Consider the following 20,781-nt stretch of genomic DNA (forward strand, 5'->3'; position numbering starts at 1 on the left):
ATTTTAACTTTAGTCCTTTTGGATTTCTGTATGTCTTATCAAACTGACATGTTGTTAATTAATTTCAAAATGATTTCCAGTAGTAGGAAAAGCAAACTATCCAAGTAAATTGGTTTAATGTTGACATAAGCCCAGTTACAAATCAGGTTTTGGTTTTTAAAAATTGGGACAGTCCTGACTATGTGGCTGGCTGCTGTCCATGGTGCTGCTGTAGCGTTATGTTCCTCTCCGAGGCTGCAGAGGGCGCCAGAGCGCAAACGTCACTACACCTACCAGCAGAAGGAAGAACGACATGTGAGCAGCAGCAGGAGGAAAAACATGGCGATACCCATCAGGATCTTCCCTCTCTGTCGCTGGGCAGGGCGGACATTGTCCTCGCTGTCTGCGGGACACAGGCGGGAAGTCAGTCTGTCAGCGAAGAGGCGCTTTATATGCACATCAACGGGAAACCGTAAGTTTATGTTTTATAGAAGCTAGTTATTAGCAATGCTAACACAGAGCTTAGCATATTATGCTCAGCTCAGTCTTAGAGCTATTCACAAAATATTGTTACTGTTACCAGATTAGCCATCCGATTCATTTGCCCTTCATGTTAAAAAGCGCAGCTTTATCTGGAAGTGCAAATAAAAAAACTTACAAAAACGAAGGGGGAGGGGGAAACCTTGACCCCAAAAGGGCAACAAAAGATCAAGGGTAGATTAAAAAGTTCATGTGACAAAAAAGTGTCTTTAAAACGGGCCTTTTAACAAAAAATGTACTATATTACAAAAATATAAATACTGTTAACCTTAGTTGTAGCCATTCCCGCTGCACACGCAAGGATTCTTGTTGAAATACTGAACAGACACGCTGTCCGATATTGGATGGAGCAGCTTGCTGCTGCATGTTGACACAGTACTTGCAGAGACAAGTCCGCCAGTAGTTTTGTAACACACTTCATGCGGAGAGCTGGTCCTTGACTTTAAATAACTACTCTTAATATAGACATGCTGTTTGGTGAATTTGACTATTTTGAATGGATGGTAATCTGCTTTGACTATAGCCTTACTAGTTTCTGTACAAATATGTAAATAATGACAAATTACACTAACAGGATGGCTTCAAATTTACTTTTTACAGTTTTACAGGTCATTTGGATTTTTTAAAAGATAATTTAGTAACCCTATGATTGCCATTACCACTATATTACTTGAAAATGGTCTCAAAACAATAATTTAATGTTTATTGTGATAGCTTTTGGGCTAATTTATCATCCATCAAAATTAGTTATTGTGACAGGCATATGCTTGTACTTTTTGGGTAAAATGTACAGAGAACTTGGTTAATTACTAAATAACATGCATATAAATTATGTAAATATTTAGACTTTTTACTATTAGTTAACACATTTGTGGGGGGGGGGGTTTTCCAGACCTTCAGTTCAGACTCGATGAGCGTACGGCCCACAGCAGCCTGGATCTCTTCAAGAAAGACACGGGCATCATCTACCGCATGCTGGGCCTCGACCCCTCCCAGGTCCAAGACGACCCCGAGCGTTTCCGAGAGTGGGCCGTCGTATTGGGCGACAAAACGATTAGCAGCGGGCGACACTACTGGGAGGTCACGGTGAAAAAGTCCCAGGAGTTTCGTCTGGGGGTCGCGGAGACACTGATGTCCAGAGACGAGTGCGTGGGTACCAGCAGCTCCTCCTGGGTGTTCGGCTACGCTCAGAGGAAGTGGTTCGCCATGACCGGCAGTAAGGTGGTTCCTGTGACTCTGGTGGGGAAGCCGGACCGAGTGGGGATCCTGCTCGACTACGACGGCGGGTTCGTGGGGCTGGTGGACATCGAGAAGCCCAGAATCATCCACACACTCGGAGCTCGGTTCACGGCTCCCGTTTGCCCGGCGTTTGGGCTTTGGGACGGGGAAATCCTCACACACTCTGGTCTGGAGGAGCCAGAAGACCTGAAGTGAAGCTGGATTAACCCAGTTGTCTGCCATGAATACTGCCAGGCAGCATTTATCAGTATCCTACATAACTGTGCAGGACAAACAGCAATAGGACATATCTTCAAATGATGAATAATTACTGTGTAATTCAGCAAATCATCACTTTGCATAATACAAACTCATTCTGCGTGTTTTTGGCGTGTAATGCAACATTACCTCAGAGACTAAATGAGGAAACAAGGAATGTGTGTTTAGATTTGAGAAGTATTTGCTGCCAATTTTGTCTTATACACTGCATGCTGTGGTTTTCTCTACAAATGTACCTCTTGAAATATCACAGAAGTCCTCTGTGTTCATATTCAAACCATGTATTGTTTAATAAAATAACTTCACTGAAATTTTCCACATTTTTCTTTTTATTTACAGCAAAATATTATTTTGAAAAAAATATATATATATTTTGAGAAACTCTTTATTCACTTTACTCATGTTTCCAAACTTGTAGATGGTAAGTAATGATGGTAAATTGAAACGTGAACAAAAAATACATTCAGGATACACCAACTACTAGCTTAACATGCTGACATTGCATCAGAATCGACTGATGGCAATGGGAAAAATAAATCAATGAATGTTTAAAGTTTTATGAAAATGAGTGAAATGTAAAGGTTATGAAGGTAGGAATTGAAAACATGAAAATCATGTAAGTGTGGAGCTTAAACACTTTAACACTAAATCTGATACTTTAAATAAGACATATTTGTGGAGAAGCACCGATCAGGTTTTTTCTGGTCGATTCCGGTTTTTTGGTTATCTTTGATGCCTCTTGTCAAATATTTAACAGATTCTGATGAGTTCTTGTATGACGCATAAAACCTGCAGGAAATAATTTTACATTCCATAAAGACAGCCATTTTGAACACAACCAAACATGAAGAAATTATGGGACAATTGCTATTTATGCCTGGAGTCGATATGTCAATATTTAACTTTTTATATGACTTGTATTAAACTCTAAAATGTATCTAAATGTTTCCTCTTAAATGATGCATTTGTAGTAAAAAAATATTGGACATATTTAGATTTAATGATCAAGGAGATATCAACTAATTCCGGTCTTTTGATTGGTGCATCTCAAAAATACACAAACCTGTTTGAAATTAAAAAGAATAAGACCAGTATAAATTATTTGCAAACAATTTTTCAATTTTCAGATCAATTCAGCTGACAAACAAATTTGTAAGCCGAAATATAGAAAGGCTAAAAGATATCATAATCTGATTGCATAACTCAGCATATCTGCTATATTTACTGTAATTTTAGTTGATAAAATAAGTTTGCAAAACAGGATCCTGTTTTTTACTTCCAAATTGGTGAAAAACTGCACGGGGAAAAGTGTTTCAAATGCAGAACACGGTGTTGGCAGCATTATGCTCTGGGATTATAATTCTTCTGATGGAGCAAAGTTTTTTTTTCAAGATAGAGGAGATTGTGAGCTGTTCCAAATACTCAGTTTTAGCTCATTAAGGTTCCTGCCAAATGGTTGAAAATGAAAGAAGATTATTTTTGGCATCTCTCTTAAGTCTATATAAGAGAGAATGTAGAGTCGACAAGAAAAAAAAGTATATTTAAAATTTGCAGACCCGTATTCCAGGACTAAACTGTCTGTTGTTTCAGTAAGGTATTATTTTAAAAGGGTGCACTTTTATGCATCCAGGTTATTGAACTTTTTTAATCTTTCCCTTAAATGTATTGGTTTGTCAATTGAATTATACAAAAAACTATTATAATAAAGGTGCAAATTAAAAAATATGTAAATATGTAGTCTTATTTCTTTAGGCCTTTAGAAAGGCCTATCAGTTGCATTGGCTATCAATGCAACTGTTTGGTTTAATAGTGTTTAGCCGCAGTATTGGCCCTGAGTCTCACAATTATTACCGCCTTAAAAAAAAAATCAACATAAGGGTTTTACAGTCTTTATAAATCCTAAACACCACTGTGCATTATGCATTTACATATCAATAAAGAACAAAACAAAACCCAGCTGGTTGGGAGGATACTGAAGTGCATATTATTTTCCCAACAAAACAGTCCCAGTAGTTTTCAGGCTCCCTTTAAATAAATCACTAAGACACAATGAAGTTTAATCCCCAGAGAATTTTAATTAAGGCCCTGTTCACACTGGATGAATCCCCTCTATGATTTTAATTACCTGTTAGAAGCTGCTTGGATTGCTGCAAATGAGGAAAACCTCCTTCAGTGTGAAAGCAATCATGACACAGCTACACCTAGCAGTCGCCAGACGGATCTTAGTGCTATTTTCTGCTTCTCTGATTGGCTCTCCTGCAGCGTCGGCACGGTCTGGAGATCAGCAGCACATTCACATGTTGATCACCTCACCATCTACACAACTAGACTTTCACTAGCAGTGCCCTCTAACAGCGGTGTCCAGTTCTGGTCCTTGGAGGCCCGTGTCCTGCTGCAACTTATTCGAAATGAACGAATAACCTCTTCAGCATGCCATCAAGCACTGCAGGGTTCCTGGTAACTGTTCATTTGAGTCAGGTGTGTTGAAATAGGAAAACATCTGAAACATGTAGGATGTCTGCACTTGAGGACAGACACTGGACACCACAGCCCTGTAAGATCACACCAAAATATGGCTCCATCACTATGTTACAGGCACAGCTATATATATACTTATGTATATCCTTGAGAGGAGGTGGAACCATGCAGCCTCCATAATGTTTACATGTATTATATGTTTGCATGGCTATGAGGATACTGAAATATTATATTTACATATTATATAATTACAATATATTACACGTTATATTACAATAGCTATATTTACATTACAATTTGGATTGCAGCAAACAGGAAATCCAGGAGTACGTTCAAAATGCTGTCGAAATGTTTCAGTCTCCCAGCAACCAGCACATCCAAGGTCAGGCACAATTTGGAGGTGTGTGCGCTTCTTTCTTGCAGGGATTCTTTGTCCTGCAGTGCACTGCTTCCTGTACTCCTTCCTTTGTTAAACTGGCTTTAGCATGACGCTTATATGCTGCTGAGATGACAATAAATCACCATTACTGTTCTAGGTAGGCTTTGTGTGAACTGGAAACAGTAATGGGAAGCTTTGACTCCAGAACCATTTTCCAGAACCTGCTGAGTTTCACCACTTTGGCTAAAGTCGCACAGTGATCTCATTCCAGTGTGAAGGGGGCCAAAGAAAAATATACATTTTAAGATTTGAAACGGAAATAGCACAATTTTTAAATATTTACATCTCAGTAACATTTCTCAATCAAATGTTTGCACAAAACAAGAATATTACTACCCAACCAAACTAATGTAGGTTAGCAGTAATTGATTATTGATGCAGTTCTGTAGTATGTTCTTTCACTAAGTCTTCATTCTGCACAAATTCCAAATTCTGGCCCAGTTAAACTAAATTGAAAAAAAAATGGTGCATCCCTATATTTCAAAATTGACATCAAAAGTTCCACACCATTAATAAAAGGTACATCTTTTATAGCCTTTGGTTGGAAAAGTTTAAAATGTCAGTCTTTTCAGAAGGCCTGTAAAGCAAGTAATAGTCATTTCTTTGATTGTTTAACACATTTTCTGAGAATATTGCAATATCCCTTAAAAAGAGAATAAAGTCAAACATTCATCAGTTCTCCCAATTACCTTCTGTCCTGTGATTCTGTCCCGCTGTGTAACAGAAGGTTTCAATCCAAACTTTTATGGATATTTGTTAAACGGAGTTCTTCATCGTGTCTATCGCGGGGTTCTGCTCCTCTGTGCTGCTGGACGAGTCTTTGTACTCATGTTGGTACTTTTGCAGGACTGAAACAACAACATCATGGCCAAACTGCATGGCGTCATCAAGGGGTGTGTTGCCCCATCTGATAGGCGACAGTGTGAAATGGACAAGGATGGGCTGTTATAGTTAGTAAAATGAGTTAGTATCAGATGAATGGTGACAACCCCCTCCCCCTACCTGTCCTTAATGTACGGATTCACTTTACATATTTGTGTCAGGAACGTTACAACGTCAGCGCGGCCTAGGAGGAAAATGAGCATGAGCAGAAACCACGCAGCATTCGAAACGCCGTATTTCATTGAGTTTTATATAAATGCCAAACCCGACATAATTTAAGGATGATCGAAGTAATCATGCAAAGTGTTACCTCCGGCAGCAGCGACGTGGAGAGCGGTGCGAGAGTCATAATCCCTCTGCTCCATGTCTACCGCTGACAGCGCGAACCTGAGGGAGAGACGAAGACGGAGGAGGTACGAATGAAGAAATATTGCTGTAAATGAAGGGAGGGAGCGATGTTCGCTGTGTGGAGGTAAGCTACAAGGACAAGAGGTGTGCATGTACAAACGCTATATATTAAAACAAATGTAGCAAACGAATGCTATTCAGATAACATTCAAATTTAAATCAATTTAAAGTTTCTTGATCCCTAGCAGTTGCTTTGCAACTTACAGTATGTTATACTGCATATTGAGTATGTTTAATTACAAAAAAAAAAAACCATACTGACAATGATATGACTAAAATAATTTCAGAGTTTTTTTCTGCAGTATTTTGTTTGGATCCTATAAATGCCGGAGAAAGAAAATGTTTGTTTCTACTGACCTCCTCAGAGCACAGACGTCACCGCTGTACGCTGCAAACATCAGATTAACGACTGACTTGTTCTGAGGGAAAACACGAAGAAAATTACAGTTTATAAATTCTTGCAAAGGCAGTTTCATGTTTAAAAAAAAAACAGGCAGATTGTAGGTTGATTGAGGCACTAAACTCACCGGATCGTCGTACGTCCGTCTCCTCGGGTCGTGTTTCTTGGTGAAGTGCCTCAGGTTGTCATAATTATGGAAGTTGAAGAAAGAAACAAGGTCCTTTCGGATCAAATTATTGTTGTTTAATAATCTATGGTTATATCTGAAATATTTTTGTCTGGATAAGAAATAAGTAGCCTACTTGACAGAAGTGAATTCCTCTGACGCTGTTTCCGAGCCGATCCAGTGGCGGGGACCAACACAGCATGCCCATAACGTTGGGAACCACCAGGAGAACGGCGCCCGAAATGCCAGATTTGGCAGGCAGCCCCACCTAAGCAAGGAGAACAAAAACAATACAGGAGCCTGAATAATTTATCCTGAAGACAACAGTCCATTGAAATATGAAATATGTTGGTCATTTTGTGTCTCTGCTAATTGAAATATTTTCAGCTTTGGTCTTTTTATTTCAGGATTTTTTACAGCAAAAAAAAAAAAAAAAAACTAATTTAAGTAAATTTTTTATGATTATTTACCTCCATAATTAATTAAACAACTGAGAAAGTAAACTGATTTGTTGACTGGGAAAGCAAAGGTATGGAAAAAGAGAGACCAAACACTGATTCTGCCCTACAGTCATGGAAACTCTTTGCTAAATTCAAACTAAGACACTTACATGGAAAGCAAATTGCCCAGAAAAGTCGTACATCCCGCAGGAATGCATCAGACTCAACGTGTTGCGAACGGATTCATCACTTAGCACACGATCGCCTGTGATTGGACAAATGCCTCCATTGGCCAGTGTGGCGGCCATGACACTTCCAGACTCACAGGTCACCTCAATGGAGCACAACTGGAATGGAGAGACAGACACAGATTTTCTGTGAGAAATATTCCCAGGCTTTTGCTAGATGCCTCACATGCAGGCAGGTGGTTGTTATGAAAGAGTAACAGAAACCAACTTTGGGACAAATTATCTCCTACAAGAGCCTCCAAGTTTGAAACAAACAATAAAAATGGGCACAAAGATAATTACTATTTTCCACAGGTACCTACAAACTTGAACGTAATGATTTTACTGACTGAAAATATTATGAGAACTTGACAGTAAAACAAACCAAAGAAAATATGTAGGATTGCATTTATGTGTAGGTTCTGAGTCAAGACCTCAAAAAACAAAACAATGATGGGTAAAATCTTTTAGATGTGCAACGTTGAAAATAAAAGTTAACACAAAATGATATTTTAATTAAAGTAAGAAGTAGTTTATTATTTAAAAATTGTGTTTCTTTATATTTTATTAATCGAATAATAATTAATTAATTCTTCGTAGAGTCATTTTTAAAAATAAAAACTTTAAAGCCGATTCCCATATATTGGAAAAAATGTCAGATTTCTTAAGCCACGTGGATAACATTTAGTCATTTTGTATACATTTAATATACAAATCATGAATCATAAAAAAATACCTATTTTTAAAATCAGGTTCAGTGAATCAGAGAACAAACGTTATTTTCCTACACATATTTTTCTGGAAGCAAAATTTCTCCATCTCCAACTTCTCCCTCTGAAAAAACCAGACAAATACTGTAAATAGTTACCTGAAAGTAGAAGTCAAGGGCTCCGATCATATCTGCATGATCAGGGAAGCACTGCAAGAATTACAATCAGAGTCAGCACACATTAAGCAGCAAACTATATATGTATTAACAGCCAGGGAAAAGATGTATACGAAAGCCTCTAAATTAAAAGTTGTAATTTGGATTTGGTAAGTTCAGCTCTCCACTTTGTAGCAAGTCTTTAACAACCAGCTTTTGGGACTCTAATGCTCTGAATATAGATATGGGCAAATTTAGGTTAATAGCTGTTTTCTTGTATCTATGTTCTCATTTGTAAAGAAAGTAAAACAGTGTGTTTTTATTTTTTGTCTTTTTACGTTTGACAACTGGCTGGAGTAATTAGCCTGTGCTTCGTAGCATATTTATAGCTCAAAAAAACAAAAAGTCATGGACTATTAAATTATCTTTAAAATGTACATAGATCAAAGAACCTTCAGTTCAATGTTTTTTCAAACATTATGTGATGCCAATAGTGCGGCATAACTTGTTTTATAAAAACTGTGATTTTTTTTCTAAACTTGGATCAATGTACGCAAATTAAAAACACTGATTTAAGCTTTTTTTCTTCACTAGAAGTACTAAGAAAATGACCATCAGATACAAAAATTGAACACACAAACCTTTTTTTCTTTCAGGTAATAACCAATTGCATAGTTTCTATCTCCAGTCTCTCTCTCTGACTGGAAACTGTAAGAATACAACAGGTATGAAAAACTGCATTTGATTAAAAACATCAGAGAACAACCAGGGTTTTTTTTGTTTTGTTTTTTTTTTTCTTACGTTGCATTGCTGAATCCCACAAACTCTGTACCAGTCATACTTTTCAAGAACTCCATCACCTGTGGAAACATATTTAGAGCGCGCTCAGTCGGAAACCCAATTCAGAAAGATGAGTTTGAAAGAACTGAAGCTGAAAAGCATTTACTCACATAGTCAAACCTCTCCGCTTTATTTGAATGTGTCTAAAAAAAACAGAGAAGAAAGAAAACAGGAGCAGGTTTACAGGGCTTCACCAGGATCCTACAGATGGCAGTGTTTCAGTGCTGCAGCTCATTTTTCACAGCATGCCTGGTTGGGTGTTGTGCAACGGGTAAATGTCGCTGATGAGTGTGTCACTCCATGTGGCGACGTGCTCAGTTTGGCCTGGCGGCTGTTCTATGGCTGTTCTTGAATTTCACACACCACTAAAGGATCAGTAGCAGGTCAAGGAGTTGTCAAGAAGGAGCGGCAGTCTTATATACTCATATTTAGAGACTCAAATAATCATGGAGGAGTTAAAAAAAAGGAGCATTTATCAGTTTTGTCCTTTGACCCTTTTAGTTTTTGTGGTTGTACGTATAGAGGCACTTGACCCAGTAAAGACTCAAAAAACAGATAAAACCATGTTTGCTTAAACAGTTTTACGCACATTGCAACGCACCCTCCTCCTCGGTAGCTGTGATTGGTCAAAGGCACCCTGTTGTTAGACATAAACAAGGTTTCTCCCTCAAAATGACCTTCGCATCAGTCAGCTGGAAAACTTTGAAAAGTCTCCAGAGAGGAAACATGACCATATGTGGCTTAAATACCCCAACGCATGTTCACATCAGGTGCCATGACCATCATGCAGCTGCCACGGCGAGGGCTTAGGTTTCAGTCTCTGAACTGACACGAAGTGATTTTGATTCTTAAGCCACACTGAAATTTCATTTCAGTAAATAACAAAAGAAAAAAAAACTACTAACAAGGAAATTATTATTACATTTCTTAAAACAAATTGATAACAGTGACGCCTTTCAGAACAATGTGATTATGTAGACCTGTAAGCACAAAGCTCTAGAAAGCTCATAAATATCATCAGGAGTATAACTGTGAGAGAATAAGATGTGCTGCTGCTAACAGCCTGAGGCCTGAGTTTAATCTCATGATGTCAGACATGAGCAGCTGCTTCCTGCAAGTTCTTGCTTTGCTTCCCTCTGACATCCTCGTTGCTGCTAGTCAATTGTTTCATATTATATTGTAAAGTGTCAGCATCTGCATACACACAATACCAATTAGATCAGATTCTAATAATATATACAGCTCACTAATGGCACTTGACTCTTGTTTATGTTTAAAATGAGAACAGCCTGATATTGTGAGCATCAAGCTGGTGTTATAAGGCATTTGATCAAGACTTCAAGAGTCCAAATCTCCAACATTTTCCTCACATATCTGAATGCAGTTTATTACTTTTAGTCTAATCCTCTCCCTTCTCTCTGTTCTTGTTTTATATGCTATTATCTAGCTTTATTTATTTATTTCATTCATTTACTCATTCAAAAAGAGTTATTTTTCCTAAGCATGTTATTAAGTTCTTGTGACAAACAAAAGAAAGAAAAGTAGACAATTTGATGCACTTTTGATATGTATTAATACTGTATATCTTTGATAAATTTTTGAAAAGTATAGAAATAGTAAGGTGTTACCTTGATCAAAGAACTAATGACAATAGCTCCAGCGTTCACCATGGGGTTGTGTGGTTTATCTGCACAGAAGCAAAACAAAAGCACTCAGTGAAAACGATTAGGAGGTCAATTTTCTGCGGCGAACTTGTAGGTGCCATAAGGTTATAAACCAATGGCTAAAAAAAAGTGATAAAATGGTAAACAATTAGAATAGAATACCATTTTAACTCTTTTCTATTAATATATATTTTTTATTTTTATTCCCAATTTATGGCAGAAAGCAAACATTTAGCTTCTGGCAGATCAGTTCTGTACTTACTTTATAACAAACAGTTTAAAGATCTATTCTGTTTATCTATTCTGCCAATCTTACCAATCAATATCTGCGGTCAGAACTAGTTACTTAGTGATCGTTTGGTCTCTCTTTGGGTTCATAACTCAATTTTGTTTGGTTTGTGTGACATTTCAGAAGGAGAAATTGTATTGAAAGAGGACTACATGACCACCGCACCAACCCAAACACAACAGAGCAGCTACTTCAGACACAAGGACAAATACAAACAACTGGCAGGACTTTTGTCTGTGGAGACAGACGTTCTGTTGAGTTAATGACAAAGTGGGTTTGAGCACATCCCAAGGCGATGCAACAGTCAGTAAAGACGGATATTGGTATTGTTTTGCATTGGCAAGGCGACTGGAGTTGATTACATAAATGGCTTGCCTTCCTCATTTAGCGACAGTTTGTTGAACTTCAAGCCACTGGGCTCCTTGCCCACAAAGCGGTGAACATGTTCGGTGCCAAGCTCATGCACAGCGATGGCGTACCCGAGTGGCTTCACACATGACTGCAGGCAGAAGGGAACCTTGGTGTCGCCCACTGAGTATCTGCAAGCAGAAAGGTCACAATGGGGAAACAAAGGAAGTCTTATTAAGGCTGCACACACAAAGAGCAGAGCACATCTGAGGACGGTGCTATGTTACCTCTGTCCATCGATGGTGCAAATAGATACGCCCCAAAGATCCGGGCTGAACTTAGCCAGCTGAGGAATGTAATCGGCTACCTGAGGAGATGAAACCCCTGAAATCACAGCGACTATGACTAAGCAAACGCTGAGCCTGAGCGACTCTTACTTACTTGCCCTCCTCGTTGCTGTTGTGCATTCTCAAATATCCTTTTGATCTGTTGGGTAAAATCCTCAAAGTCAGGGATGATGAAGTTTTTTCTGAAAGCCTTCGTCAGCAACATGATGTTGTTGCCGATACACCTGCAGACAGAAGGTGGAGAATTAATTTTATTTTATTTTTTTTATTTAAACCGGATTCTCTTTTTGACTCAATATATAGAAAATGAGACAGGCATTTGGTGGTTTCTTAGAAATGTGTGAAAAAGTAATGAGATTTTACAAACTTTTTTAATCAACTTATGTAATTTTTTATTTAATAAGGAAATAAAAAAAACAAGACAAATTGTCAAATAAGCTTTGTTTTATAGTATATATTATCAGATTTTAATTACTATAATTTCATTACTCCATTTTTTTTGTAGTTTGAACAACATTCCAGTGGCAAAGGGTGGAGAACGGCATTGGTTCAAGTATAAAAACATACCTATTTAATTATTGGAGGTTGCAACACTACGATGCCTAAACTGGAATAGTTTAGGCACCTCTCAAATATGTTCGAAAAGCTTAAAAATAAAAAATAAAAATTTATTGAAGCAACTGTATTCAACATCATTGAAAAATACAGCTTTTAATTTGACAATTTCAGTTCATTGGCGGAAGATTACAATTTTTTTTATTTTTTACACAAATCGACCAGCTTTAAGTAACAGGACAAATGTAAGTCGTCTCTTAAGAAGAGAAAGCGACTCACAGCATCACAGATTCTAGAATGGATGGAAGGACATGAGGACATTAGGTCAAAAGGAAAAACCATAGCATGTCATGCCATATTATCCCAGGAAAACAGGAAGAACCTAGCAAGTATAAATAATAAGACTGTCAGTGTTATGTCAGACAATACGTTTGGCAGTTGGATGTTCCCCCACCCAGTTTCCAAAATTGTTCAGTGTGAGTTTGTGCTTCTGCAACAAAAGATGAATTCATCTTAGCCTTTCACCAGGAGTAAATCCCTTACTGTTCCAATTGTTTATCTTCATTCATAGGAAACACTTTTACATTAAGTCATACTTAGACATTACCTTAAGTCCCCCTAGTTGGCATTGTACGGAACATGATGGAGTCTCGAGTCAGAACCATTGTTATAATTGGTGAGCATCGCGGCATGCTTTCAAGGAATGATAAGGGTATATTCTCCCTCAGCTGGTGTAAACTAAAATATGCAGCCATGAGCCCTAGGTGATGTTAGCGTGAGGCTTTCAAAGTGAAAAGAGAGTGGGCTGCATCTTGCATTATTTATGCTGGCCATTTCCAAAAACCAACAGATGATTTCTCTCTTTATTCCAGCAGAATATTTGTGCTAAAGCTCCCACAGTCTCTTTATTTTAGAAAACAAGCAGAAACATGACAGCTGACTCGTTTAGCCAGACGCAGCAATGTGCCACTGCAGAACAGAAGCTGAGTCTGAGAATTATACCTCAGTTAGGGAATTACAGAATTAGGAAAGGAGGGAGTGTGGTGCCTTTGAGCCTGCTAATGTAGTTGGCAGTCTGGAGCTCGACCAGAATGATGCCCTTTCATTAGCAGACTCAGAGACCTCACTACTTCCCTCCAAGCTCCGCTGCTTTGGCTGCCATGCATGCATGCACATGAATTTGCTTCATAGCAGCTGTCAGCTATAAAACACCGGTGTCTGTCAGTCTCCAGGACTCAAATAGAGCTGGCCACAAATCACCTTTTTTACGTAACAAAAGCACATTAGAGTCCCTAGTTTAATCTGACCCAACACCTTGTACTCATTCATTATTTTTTCCATGCATTAAGGAGCAGGTGTGTCTGTTTTAACTATTAATTGCGCAGCATTTACTAGTTAAATCCAGAATGTTTGTTGAAGTAAATGCATTCTGTCTCCCCTCTGCTTACAGTCTTATGAAAGTATTCACACTCCTTGGGTTTTTTTGGTCATGTTCCAACTATATTTTTTGAGATTATACATGATAAACCATTTGTGAATTGGGAGAAAATTATTCATGTTTTTCTTTTTTTTTTTTTCGCCACACATAAAACCCAGAAAATGAGACATGCATCAGTATTCACGCCCCCACTGAGTCAATATTTTGTAAAAAGCATCATTTGGGAAATACAGCTGCATGTCTATATGCTGCATCTAAAGACTACATTTCTTTCTAGTCTGTAAAAAAAAATAGTGCAAACCCAGTCAGACTGGATGTAGCGCAGCTGTGAACTGCAGTTTTCAAGTGTTGCCAGAGATTCTTAATTTTAATTAAGTGTGGACTTTGACTGGGCCATTCTAACACATAAATGTGCTTTGACATAAAACATAAATTCTGGGTCCAGCTGTGCGATTAGGATAGTTGTTCTGTTGGACAGATAAAACTTGTTTGTAGCCTTTAATATGTTTTTTTTGCAGGATTGACATGTTTTTAGCTCCTTCTTTGCATCAACTGACTATCTTCCACGTCCATGTTGAAGAGAAACCACATAGTTTTACTTTTAGGGATTGGATTTTCAAAGCAATGTGCAGTGTCAATTTCCGCCACACATATGCATTTTGTTAATAGAGCAACAAGTTCATTTTTCTGCCTCATCTTACCAGAGCACCACCTTCCATATGTTTAATGTGACCCTTCTATAGCTGGTGGCAAACTGCAAATGGGTTTTCTTCTTGCATCTTTTCCATAAAGGGCAGATTTATTGAGCGCACAGCTAATAGCTTTTCCTGTTGACAGAAATTTCAACCTGAAATCTCCACTGGGTCTTTGGCTTATTCTTTAATTAATCCTCTCCTCACTCAGTCAATCAGAACAGATGGATGGCCTATGGCTTAAAACACGCTAAAACTTTTAGATATTGTTTTATAACCTTCAACTTCTCCACAAATTTCCCCCCGACTTTCTTCTAGCTGCGTTTGTTGATGCTTACTAACAAACCTCCAAGACTTTCACTGAACAGCTGGGTTCATACTGAGATCAAATTACTCTAAGCTAATTAGGTGACGATGAGGGGGTGGTGGTTTTACTTAGAGGCATCAGAATGAAGGGGGATGAACAACAATGATGCACTACATTGGGTCGTGCTATCAGATAAAATTATAATAAATACATGGAAGCTGTTGAAAACACTGTAACTGTCCAGACGTTTTCTCACCTTCTGAAAAGTTTTTTGTCCATCATGACCGGTCCCGTGGAGTCAAGCGTAGACTGTCTCATCTGACGGACACAGTCCCGCAGCCGAGGGTCAGACGTTAACAAACCCGTTCTTCTAAAAGCCTGGAGACAATGGAGAAAGGAGTTTGAACAAATGTTTTTCAGAAGGGATAGTAGAAACGCTGATTAATGGTGGCTATTACTGTACGGACTCCGGTGTATTAAGTCGAAACCATGGGATTCTCCTGTCAGCTGCAGGAATCTTTGAAATACACGATTAGGGGATTTCAAAGGCACAAGTGTGCCTGCAAGGAAATGAGGAGGGCAGCAGAGCAGATAGCGGCTATCTCACTCCTGCTGCTGGTGTCACTGACAGACACTGCACAAAGCACGTGGGTCTATTTTGGGGATACCATGTGTTCGACCCTCCTGACCAGAGAAGCTTGGCTGTTTTTTGTTTTTTTTAATTTACTCATCACAGTTGACAAGCTCTTCAAAGTGTAAGCAGACCTGACAAATGGCTGTTGCAGTTGCTTTATTTCTGTGAAATTCTAACCTCAAGGCTGAAATAGTGAAGTTAGAGCTCCGTGCAGGCTGTTCCTATTTTGGAGTTCATTAGCTTGAGCTATCAACTTAAAACAATTGTTCCTATTAGGAGTGGGAAACTTAGCACTTCATCGTGATATTTTGTAAGACTATTGTGATAACAATAAAAATCTATTTATTACTTCCTTTTTGGTAACCGTATGGCACAATGTGTATTGAAAAGCTTGTCTATTTGAAATAATCTTCTTCAGAATAGCACTTGCTTAAAGAAGTGTGATTTAGGGTTTGATTTTTTTTTTTTATCCTCTCGTGGAAAAAAACGGGGTTGAAAATAGCAAACATAACATTTTAATTTGTTTTAGTTTTTTTTACAATACCTAAAATTTATCGTGGAAACAATAAATCAAAATTCTTAACATGGCAAGAAAGTTTTCACAATGAATGATAAACAATACGATAAATGCCCACCCTTAGTTTCTATCACATACCAATGTGAAAATTCTGGATGATAATGATATCCGATATTAATACTGTTTTGGCTGATAACCAATATATATCTATAGTATATATATTTCCCTACTTGACACCATGAAAAAACGACCACTGACATTTCCGTGCTGCTTCAGTCAAAAACCCAAAATATTACTCTGTATCACTGTCACTACAAGGTGCCCAAACAAATATCACATGACTAACGCCTCCCTTTTCCAAAACACAGAAGGGACAGTAGTTCTATGGATCTCTAATATTTAAGCAAAAGTGTATAATCTGCAAAAAAGCATTATTTCCTTGATAAAAATAACTTAAAAATGTGAGTGTTGTTAAGCCATATGTCCAACGTAATATCTTAAAGAAGTCGTAAGATTGGCTTTTTGTTCTCTTTTTTCCATTGTTATTGTTAATCCAAAGAGTCTGAACAGCTCGTTCACCATCCATCTTCTGCCTGAGTCGCCTCTACAAACACCTCCAGTCATCTGTGGCATAACAAGCTGCCACCTGTGTTGACACATGGCTCCTAAACGCATGGCTGTTTTTAAAATGGCTCAGTTGCCATAGATATCGAGTTCACCAGATGACTATTTTTCTATAACAACATAATTATTATTATTATTATCATAAATTCTTATAGAAACTTGTCCATTTCCATCAGTGTAGTTGTTCATCATTTAAATATTTGCTTGGTATTTTACCTTATGCACCTTGATTAAAGCCTAGCGGGCTACTTAGATATGGATACAGCATTTTAATTAGTTTGTTATATAGCAAGAATGACTTGAAAAATTTAACAGATAATAGAATTAAAGCCCAGAGACTAAACATTCAGACGTGAAAAGCAGTTAGTTGCTTATGTTAATTCCCTGAATCTGCAGCATCACACCAGGTATTTTTAGACTGACTCTGTAAGGTGGTCATAAACACCCTTTAAACCATTCCTTCTAGCCAGCAGGAGACATTTTGGATTCTTCTGGTGGGGTGTAATGTTTCTCACCAAGGTTAATCTAATAAAAGTCAAAGGTGTTCCCAAGAAACATAACAAGTCTGTTGCAGATTGCCTGTATGGACATGTTCACATGCGCGCTTCAGAAATTCAAATCAGCACTTGTTGATGCACTAACTCACAGAGATGAACTGAGAGATGGGGATCGTCTCTTTCCCGTCGGTGATGGTGTAAAAAAGCAGGTCCTCTATGCTGGACATGAGTCGGCTTCTGTCAAAAAAAAACCAAAACACAACAAACACAGTAAGTTGTGATCTTGAAGCTGGATGGATTCCAATGTATTAAGTCAAAACTGTGAGCAGAAGCTCAAAGTTTATGTCAACATCACTGGCACTGAAGGTAATGGCAGCTAGCCAGATATTGACTTCAGTCCAGGACTGTGAAAGTGTATTTATTAAAAAGACATAAATGCAATATAGGAAGGAATATAAATGCTATGTCAATGAACTACCATGAAATCACTGATTAATCACAAAATATATGAATGAAGTGAAATAACATCAGACTTATGTAGCACCTTTCAACCCTCTAAGGGTTCTCAAAGACAATGAAATATTCCACATAAGAAGCTTAATGTGTAAACTGCTTTTTTTACCATTTAATATTTGAGCACAAATTTATTTGTTACATTATATCCAATCATTACCCACTGTGCTTAGTATGCTGTCTTTTATTTATGAAATAAAAAACTATTTGAGACTTTTCTAGGCAGACTTAGATTTAAAATTATTATGAATAACCATTACCAAACAACAATAAAAGAGAACTTATTGTTTTAAACCAGAAAAAGCCATAAGTGGTTAATAAATCATTGCTATGACTTGTTATTAAAGAATTGGGCAAATAAGTTATGTGTTGTTTTACTTCCCTTGAAATTTCTTAGCAGCTTTTAATTAAGAACTGTTGCACATTAAGACTTTCCTATTTTCCTTATTACTTGGTCCAACAATTAATAGCCAAATTAATTATCTTTTAATATTATTCACCGTTTCAGTGACTCTCTTTTTAACAGTGAAAGTTTACTAATTTCTTTCCACAATGTGCTACTTGTTTTTTTTTGTGGTTCAAAAGTCAGTCTCTGTTATCTGACTGAACAACCTAACGTGTGCACATCTAGTTGCTCGTCACCCTGGCGTACACCGCTCGATGTACGCCATGGTGACGTGTATCTTGCACCAATTATCTGTGCTGCCCTTAAATCATTTTTTCACCAAGACATCCTATCGTTTAGTAAAGCTGGTGTCCATTTAATATTCACAAAGTTCTATTTGACAACCTCTTACTGAAATATGCAAGACATTATTTGGAAAAGTCATAACATTGATAGCAACATTGGCAGTTTTAATATCTGTTTATATAATTTGACTTGCCTGGTGAATTAAATTATTCACAACATGTTCACGGCAGCAGACCCTTATCCAAATGGATTCTGGCATTTGAGTCCAGTGCTGATAAGCAGAATGAGCCCTCTTCTATTTAGGCTGGAGGACTTAAGAGTTAGTGATTAAAATGGATTTTCACATTTTCACGTGTCAGGCCAGAGGATAATTTTCCACTTTGCCTTGAATATCTTAAGTGGACTTGGGTTAAGTTGAAGTGGCTGTTTTTCAAGAAGTTCTCCTTGTTCTCGTTTCTGTTCCCTTTAGAGTTTTTGCTATGCTATTTTTTTTTTTTTCAATTTTAATCAATTATTTTTTCTTAAACTATAAAAAGAATTATCTGGTTCAATGTTTCACAGAGAGGCAAATCTGCTCTGGTCTATTACTTGGAAAGCTTTAATCATTCAAGGATCCTTTTTTGTTGCTTAAATTCATGTTATTGACTTGCTCCTCGCTCCACTAAATCTAGGAAAAAAAGAGAACATTACTCCAGTCTGAATGACTTTACAGGGTCATTGTAGCTCAGAGAATACAATTCAAGACGACACTTTTGTCTGGAAATTAATCATAGAATGGCTTAGCACCGAAATACATTTTTAGTAAATGTATTTTACTAAAATACATTTAGTAAAATATGTATTTTTACTAATACAGTAACTTAAAGTAATTTAAGACTACTTTGAATCCCCCATGTCAGAACCAAACGTGGGGAAAGAGCATTCAGCTTTTGTGCTCCACTAAAATGGAATAACTTCCATAAAACTGTAAAACACTGAGTTCCTTAAATTCAGTGCTAAAGACTTACTTTTTATTAATAATAACTGGAGCACTGATTTACATCAGCTTCTCTTTATTTTACCACTGTAGCCTGTCGTCAAGGTGACGACTAGTAAACATGGCGGACGAAGTCTTCCCTTAAATATAGTTATATTTAACCCGGTTGATAAAACATTTTTCATCTACTTATGTTTTTATATAAATTTGTGTATCAATTTTTCCTACAATTGATACACAAATTGTGACCTACTGTGTCAGAACAGTCTACTTTTTATATGTTTTAAATAAGCTAACAGGTGCTCGTCTTTCATCTCTAAAGTGAGCTACAGCTGCAGTGTGTAATCTTTATATTATGTAAAATATGTATATGTTTAAATGTTTGTCTCTTGTATAATATGAAATAGATAATCTATGAATGAAATGCAACTCATCATAAACAACTCATTAGAGCCAGAAGGTCTTAGAGTTGTTCAAGGTGCTAATGGCGGAGAAACAATTTTCTGTTGGTGAGTTGCCTAGCAACCTCAAATCGACGACGGTTAGGTTCTGTCATGCAAAACAGTTGCATATTGGTATTTGGCACTTTATTAAATATAATAACTGGCATAAAGTATCAATACTGTTTAAATAAATAAGACATAAAGTTGGAGCTATCACTACTGCTACAATAATATTAATAGTTGAGAGATCCAGTTGAGCTCCAACAGCCTAATTTAAAATGGTACTTTCCGGAAGCAGAGCATCAAAATTTTTGAAACTAATAAATGTAAAGCTTATTGAACGACTGCTGTTGAATACAATAGCTTCAAACTTTTGGGACCTACTTGCCGCGTCCTTGGTCCTCATCAGGGCCTTTTCGAGGATGAAAGGCTCTGTGGGAGAGAATTGTTGCTGTCCAGAGATTAACAGGTTGCTGACTCCTGGAGATGTCAGCGCCACGTCTGGCGGAGATAAATGCATTTTTAAACAGCTGCAAGATTCCCGGGTTGGTCGTCCGCAGACTTTTCAGGCAATGCATTGTGAAAGGTAGGGCTTTGGTTCCTCAACCCGCCTGCTGGTCTTGGTGGATAAATGTGAACGGTGGCCTTTTGGTCCTCGGAGCTTTAATAGCAGCTGCTGTCTCCCCGCGTGGCTCATGTACTGTACAGGCTGTTGCTAGGGGCGGGGCCTTGACTGGGGCAGGACTGAGCGGTTCAATGCACTGAAGTGAAGTTTGATAGGCTTCCAGGTACTGCTGCCACCGTCTTAGCTACCGTCTTAGCTCAAGTTCTTGATTAGAAAACGGCAAAAGTGTCAGTCTTAAAGCTGCAGAATCAAACTTTAACAAAAAGAAATGTTTTCTACATATTTGTTATATCGTATAATATAAGGCAGATACTATTCCAGGGCTGTCAAACTCAGTTTGTATCAAAAATGTTTTTAAAGGGCCGGTTGTGCCAGAATGTATTGGTAAAACCAATTAAACTGCTAAAATATCAATAAATAGTTGTTCCTCCAAGGTTTTGTGATTATTTTTTGTGGGGTT

At 37.7% G+C, this 20,781-nt stretch overlaps 2 protein-coding genes across 6 annotated transcripts; one reads left to right on the forward strand and one right to left on the reverse strand.

Annotated features, from left to right (window-relative positions):
- The first annotated feature begins 24 nt into the window (after nt 1-24).
- On the forward strand, nt 25-2,327 carry spryd4 (SPRY domain containing 4). Its single transcript, XM_008414190.3, has 2 exons — nt 25-451; nt 1,412-2,327. Exons 1-2 carry the CDS (start codon nt 181-183, stop codon nt 1,951-1,953), a joined length of 813 nt encoding a protein of 270 aa, XP_008412412.1. The 5' UTR covers nt 25-180; the 3' UTR covers nt 1,954-2,327.
- Nucleotides 2,323-20,425, reverse strand: LOC103467629 (glutaminase kidney isoform, mitochondrial). 5 transcript variants are annotated; one of them, XR_534097.3, is made up of 19 exons: nt 20,081-20,425; nt 17,223-17,310; nt 15,058-15,179; nt 11,904-12,033; nt 11,750-11,829; nt 11,490-11,653; nt 10,790-10,848; nt 9,272-9,304; nt 9,123-9,181; nt 8,963-9,029; nt 8,325-8,375; nt 7,400-7,576; nt 6,926-7,057; nt 6,751-6,843; nt 6,581-6,642; nt 6,126-6,202; nt 5,936-5,999; nt 5,623-5,840; nt 2,323-2,805 (listed from the first exon to the last, which is right to left on the reverse strand). XR_534097.3 is itself a non-coding variant. In XM_008414187.3 (18 exons), the coding sequence occupies exons 1-18, from the start codon at nt 20,272-20,274 to the stop codon at nt 5,690-5,692; spliced, it is 1,803 nt and encodes a 600-aa protein (XP_008412409.1). In that variant the 5' UTR covers nt 20,275-20,424; the 3' UTR covers nt 2,384-5,689. The 5 variants fall into 5 exon arrangements, 2 of the variants coding, with proteins under 2 accessions (XP_008412409.1, XP_008412410.1); XR_534092.3 differs by having other exon boundaries at nt 2,384-5,510; nt 20,081-20,424; XR_534096.3 differs by lacking the exon at nt 2,323-2,805 and adding an exon at nt 4,072-4,568.
- Nucleotides 20,426-20,781: the final 356 nt, after the last annotated feature.

Source organism: Poecilia reticulata, chromosome 7, assembly GCF_904066995.2.
Source record: "Poecilia reticulata chromosome 7, P_reticulata-male-v2, whole genome shotgun sequence".
NCBI lineage: Eukaryota > Metazoa > Chordata > Actinopteri > Cyprinodontiformes > Poeciliidae > Poecilia > Poecilia reticulata.

Bases quoted from the DNA above. Each gene is read 5' to 3' on its own strand.
- spryd4 (XM_008414190.3), top strand. From the start codon at position 181: ATGTGGCTGGCTGCTGTCCATGGTGCTGCTGTAGCGTTATGTTCCTCT. The intron at 452-1,411 runs GTAAGTTTATGT...GGGGTTTTCCAG, and splicing joins ATGCACATCAACGGGAAACC to ACCTTCAGTTCAGACTCGAT.
- LOC103467629 (XM_008414187.3), bottom strand. From the start codon at position 20,274: ATGCATTGCCTGAAAAGTCTGCGGACGACCAACCCGGGAATCTTGCAG. The intron at 6,844-6,925 runs GTAGGCTACTTA...TTGATCCGAAAG, and splicing joins GAGGAATTCACTTCTGTCAA to GACCTTGTTTCTTTCTTCAA. The intron at 6,203-6,580 runs GTCAGTAGAAAC...TCTCTCCCTCAG, and splicing joins GACGTCTGTGCTCTGAGGAG to GTTCGCGCTGTCAGCGGTAG.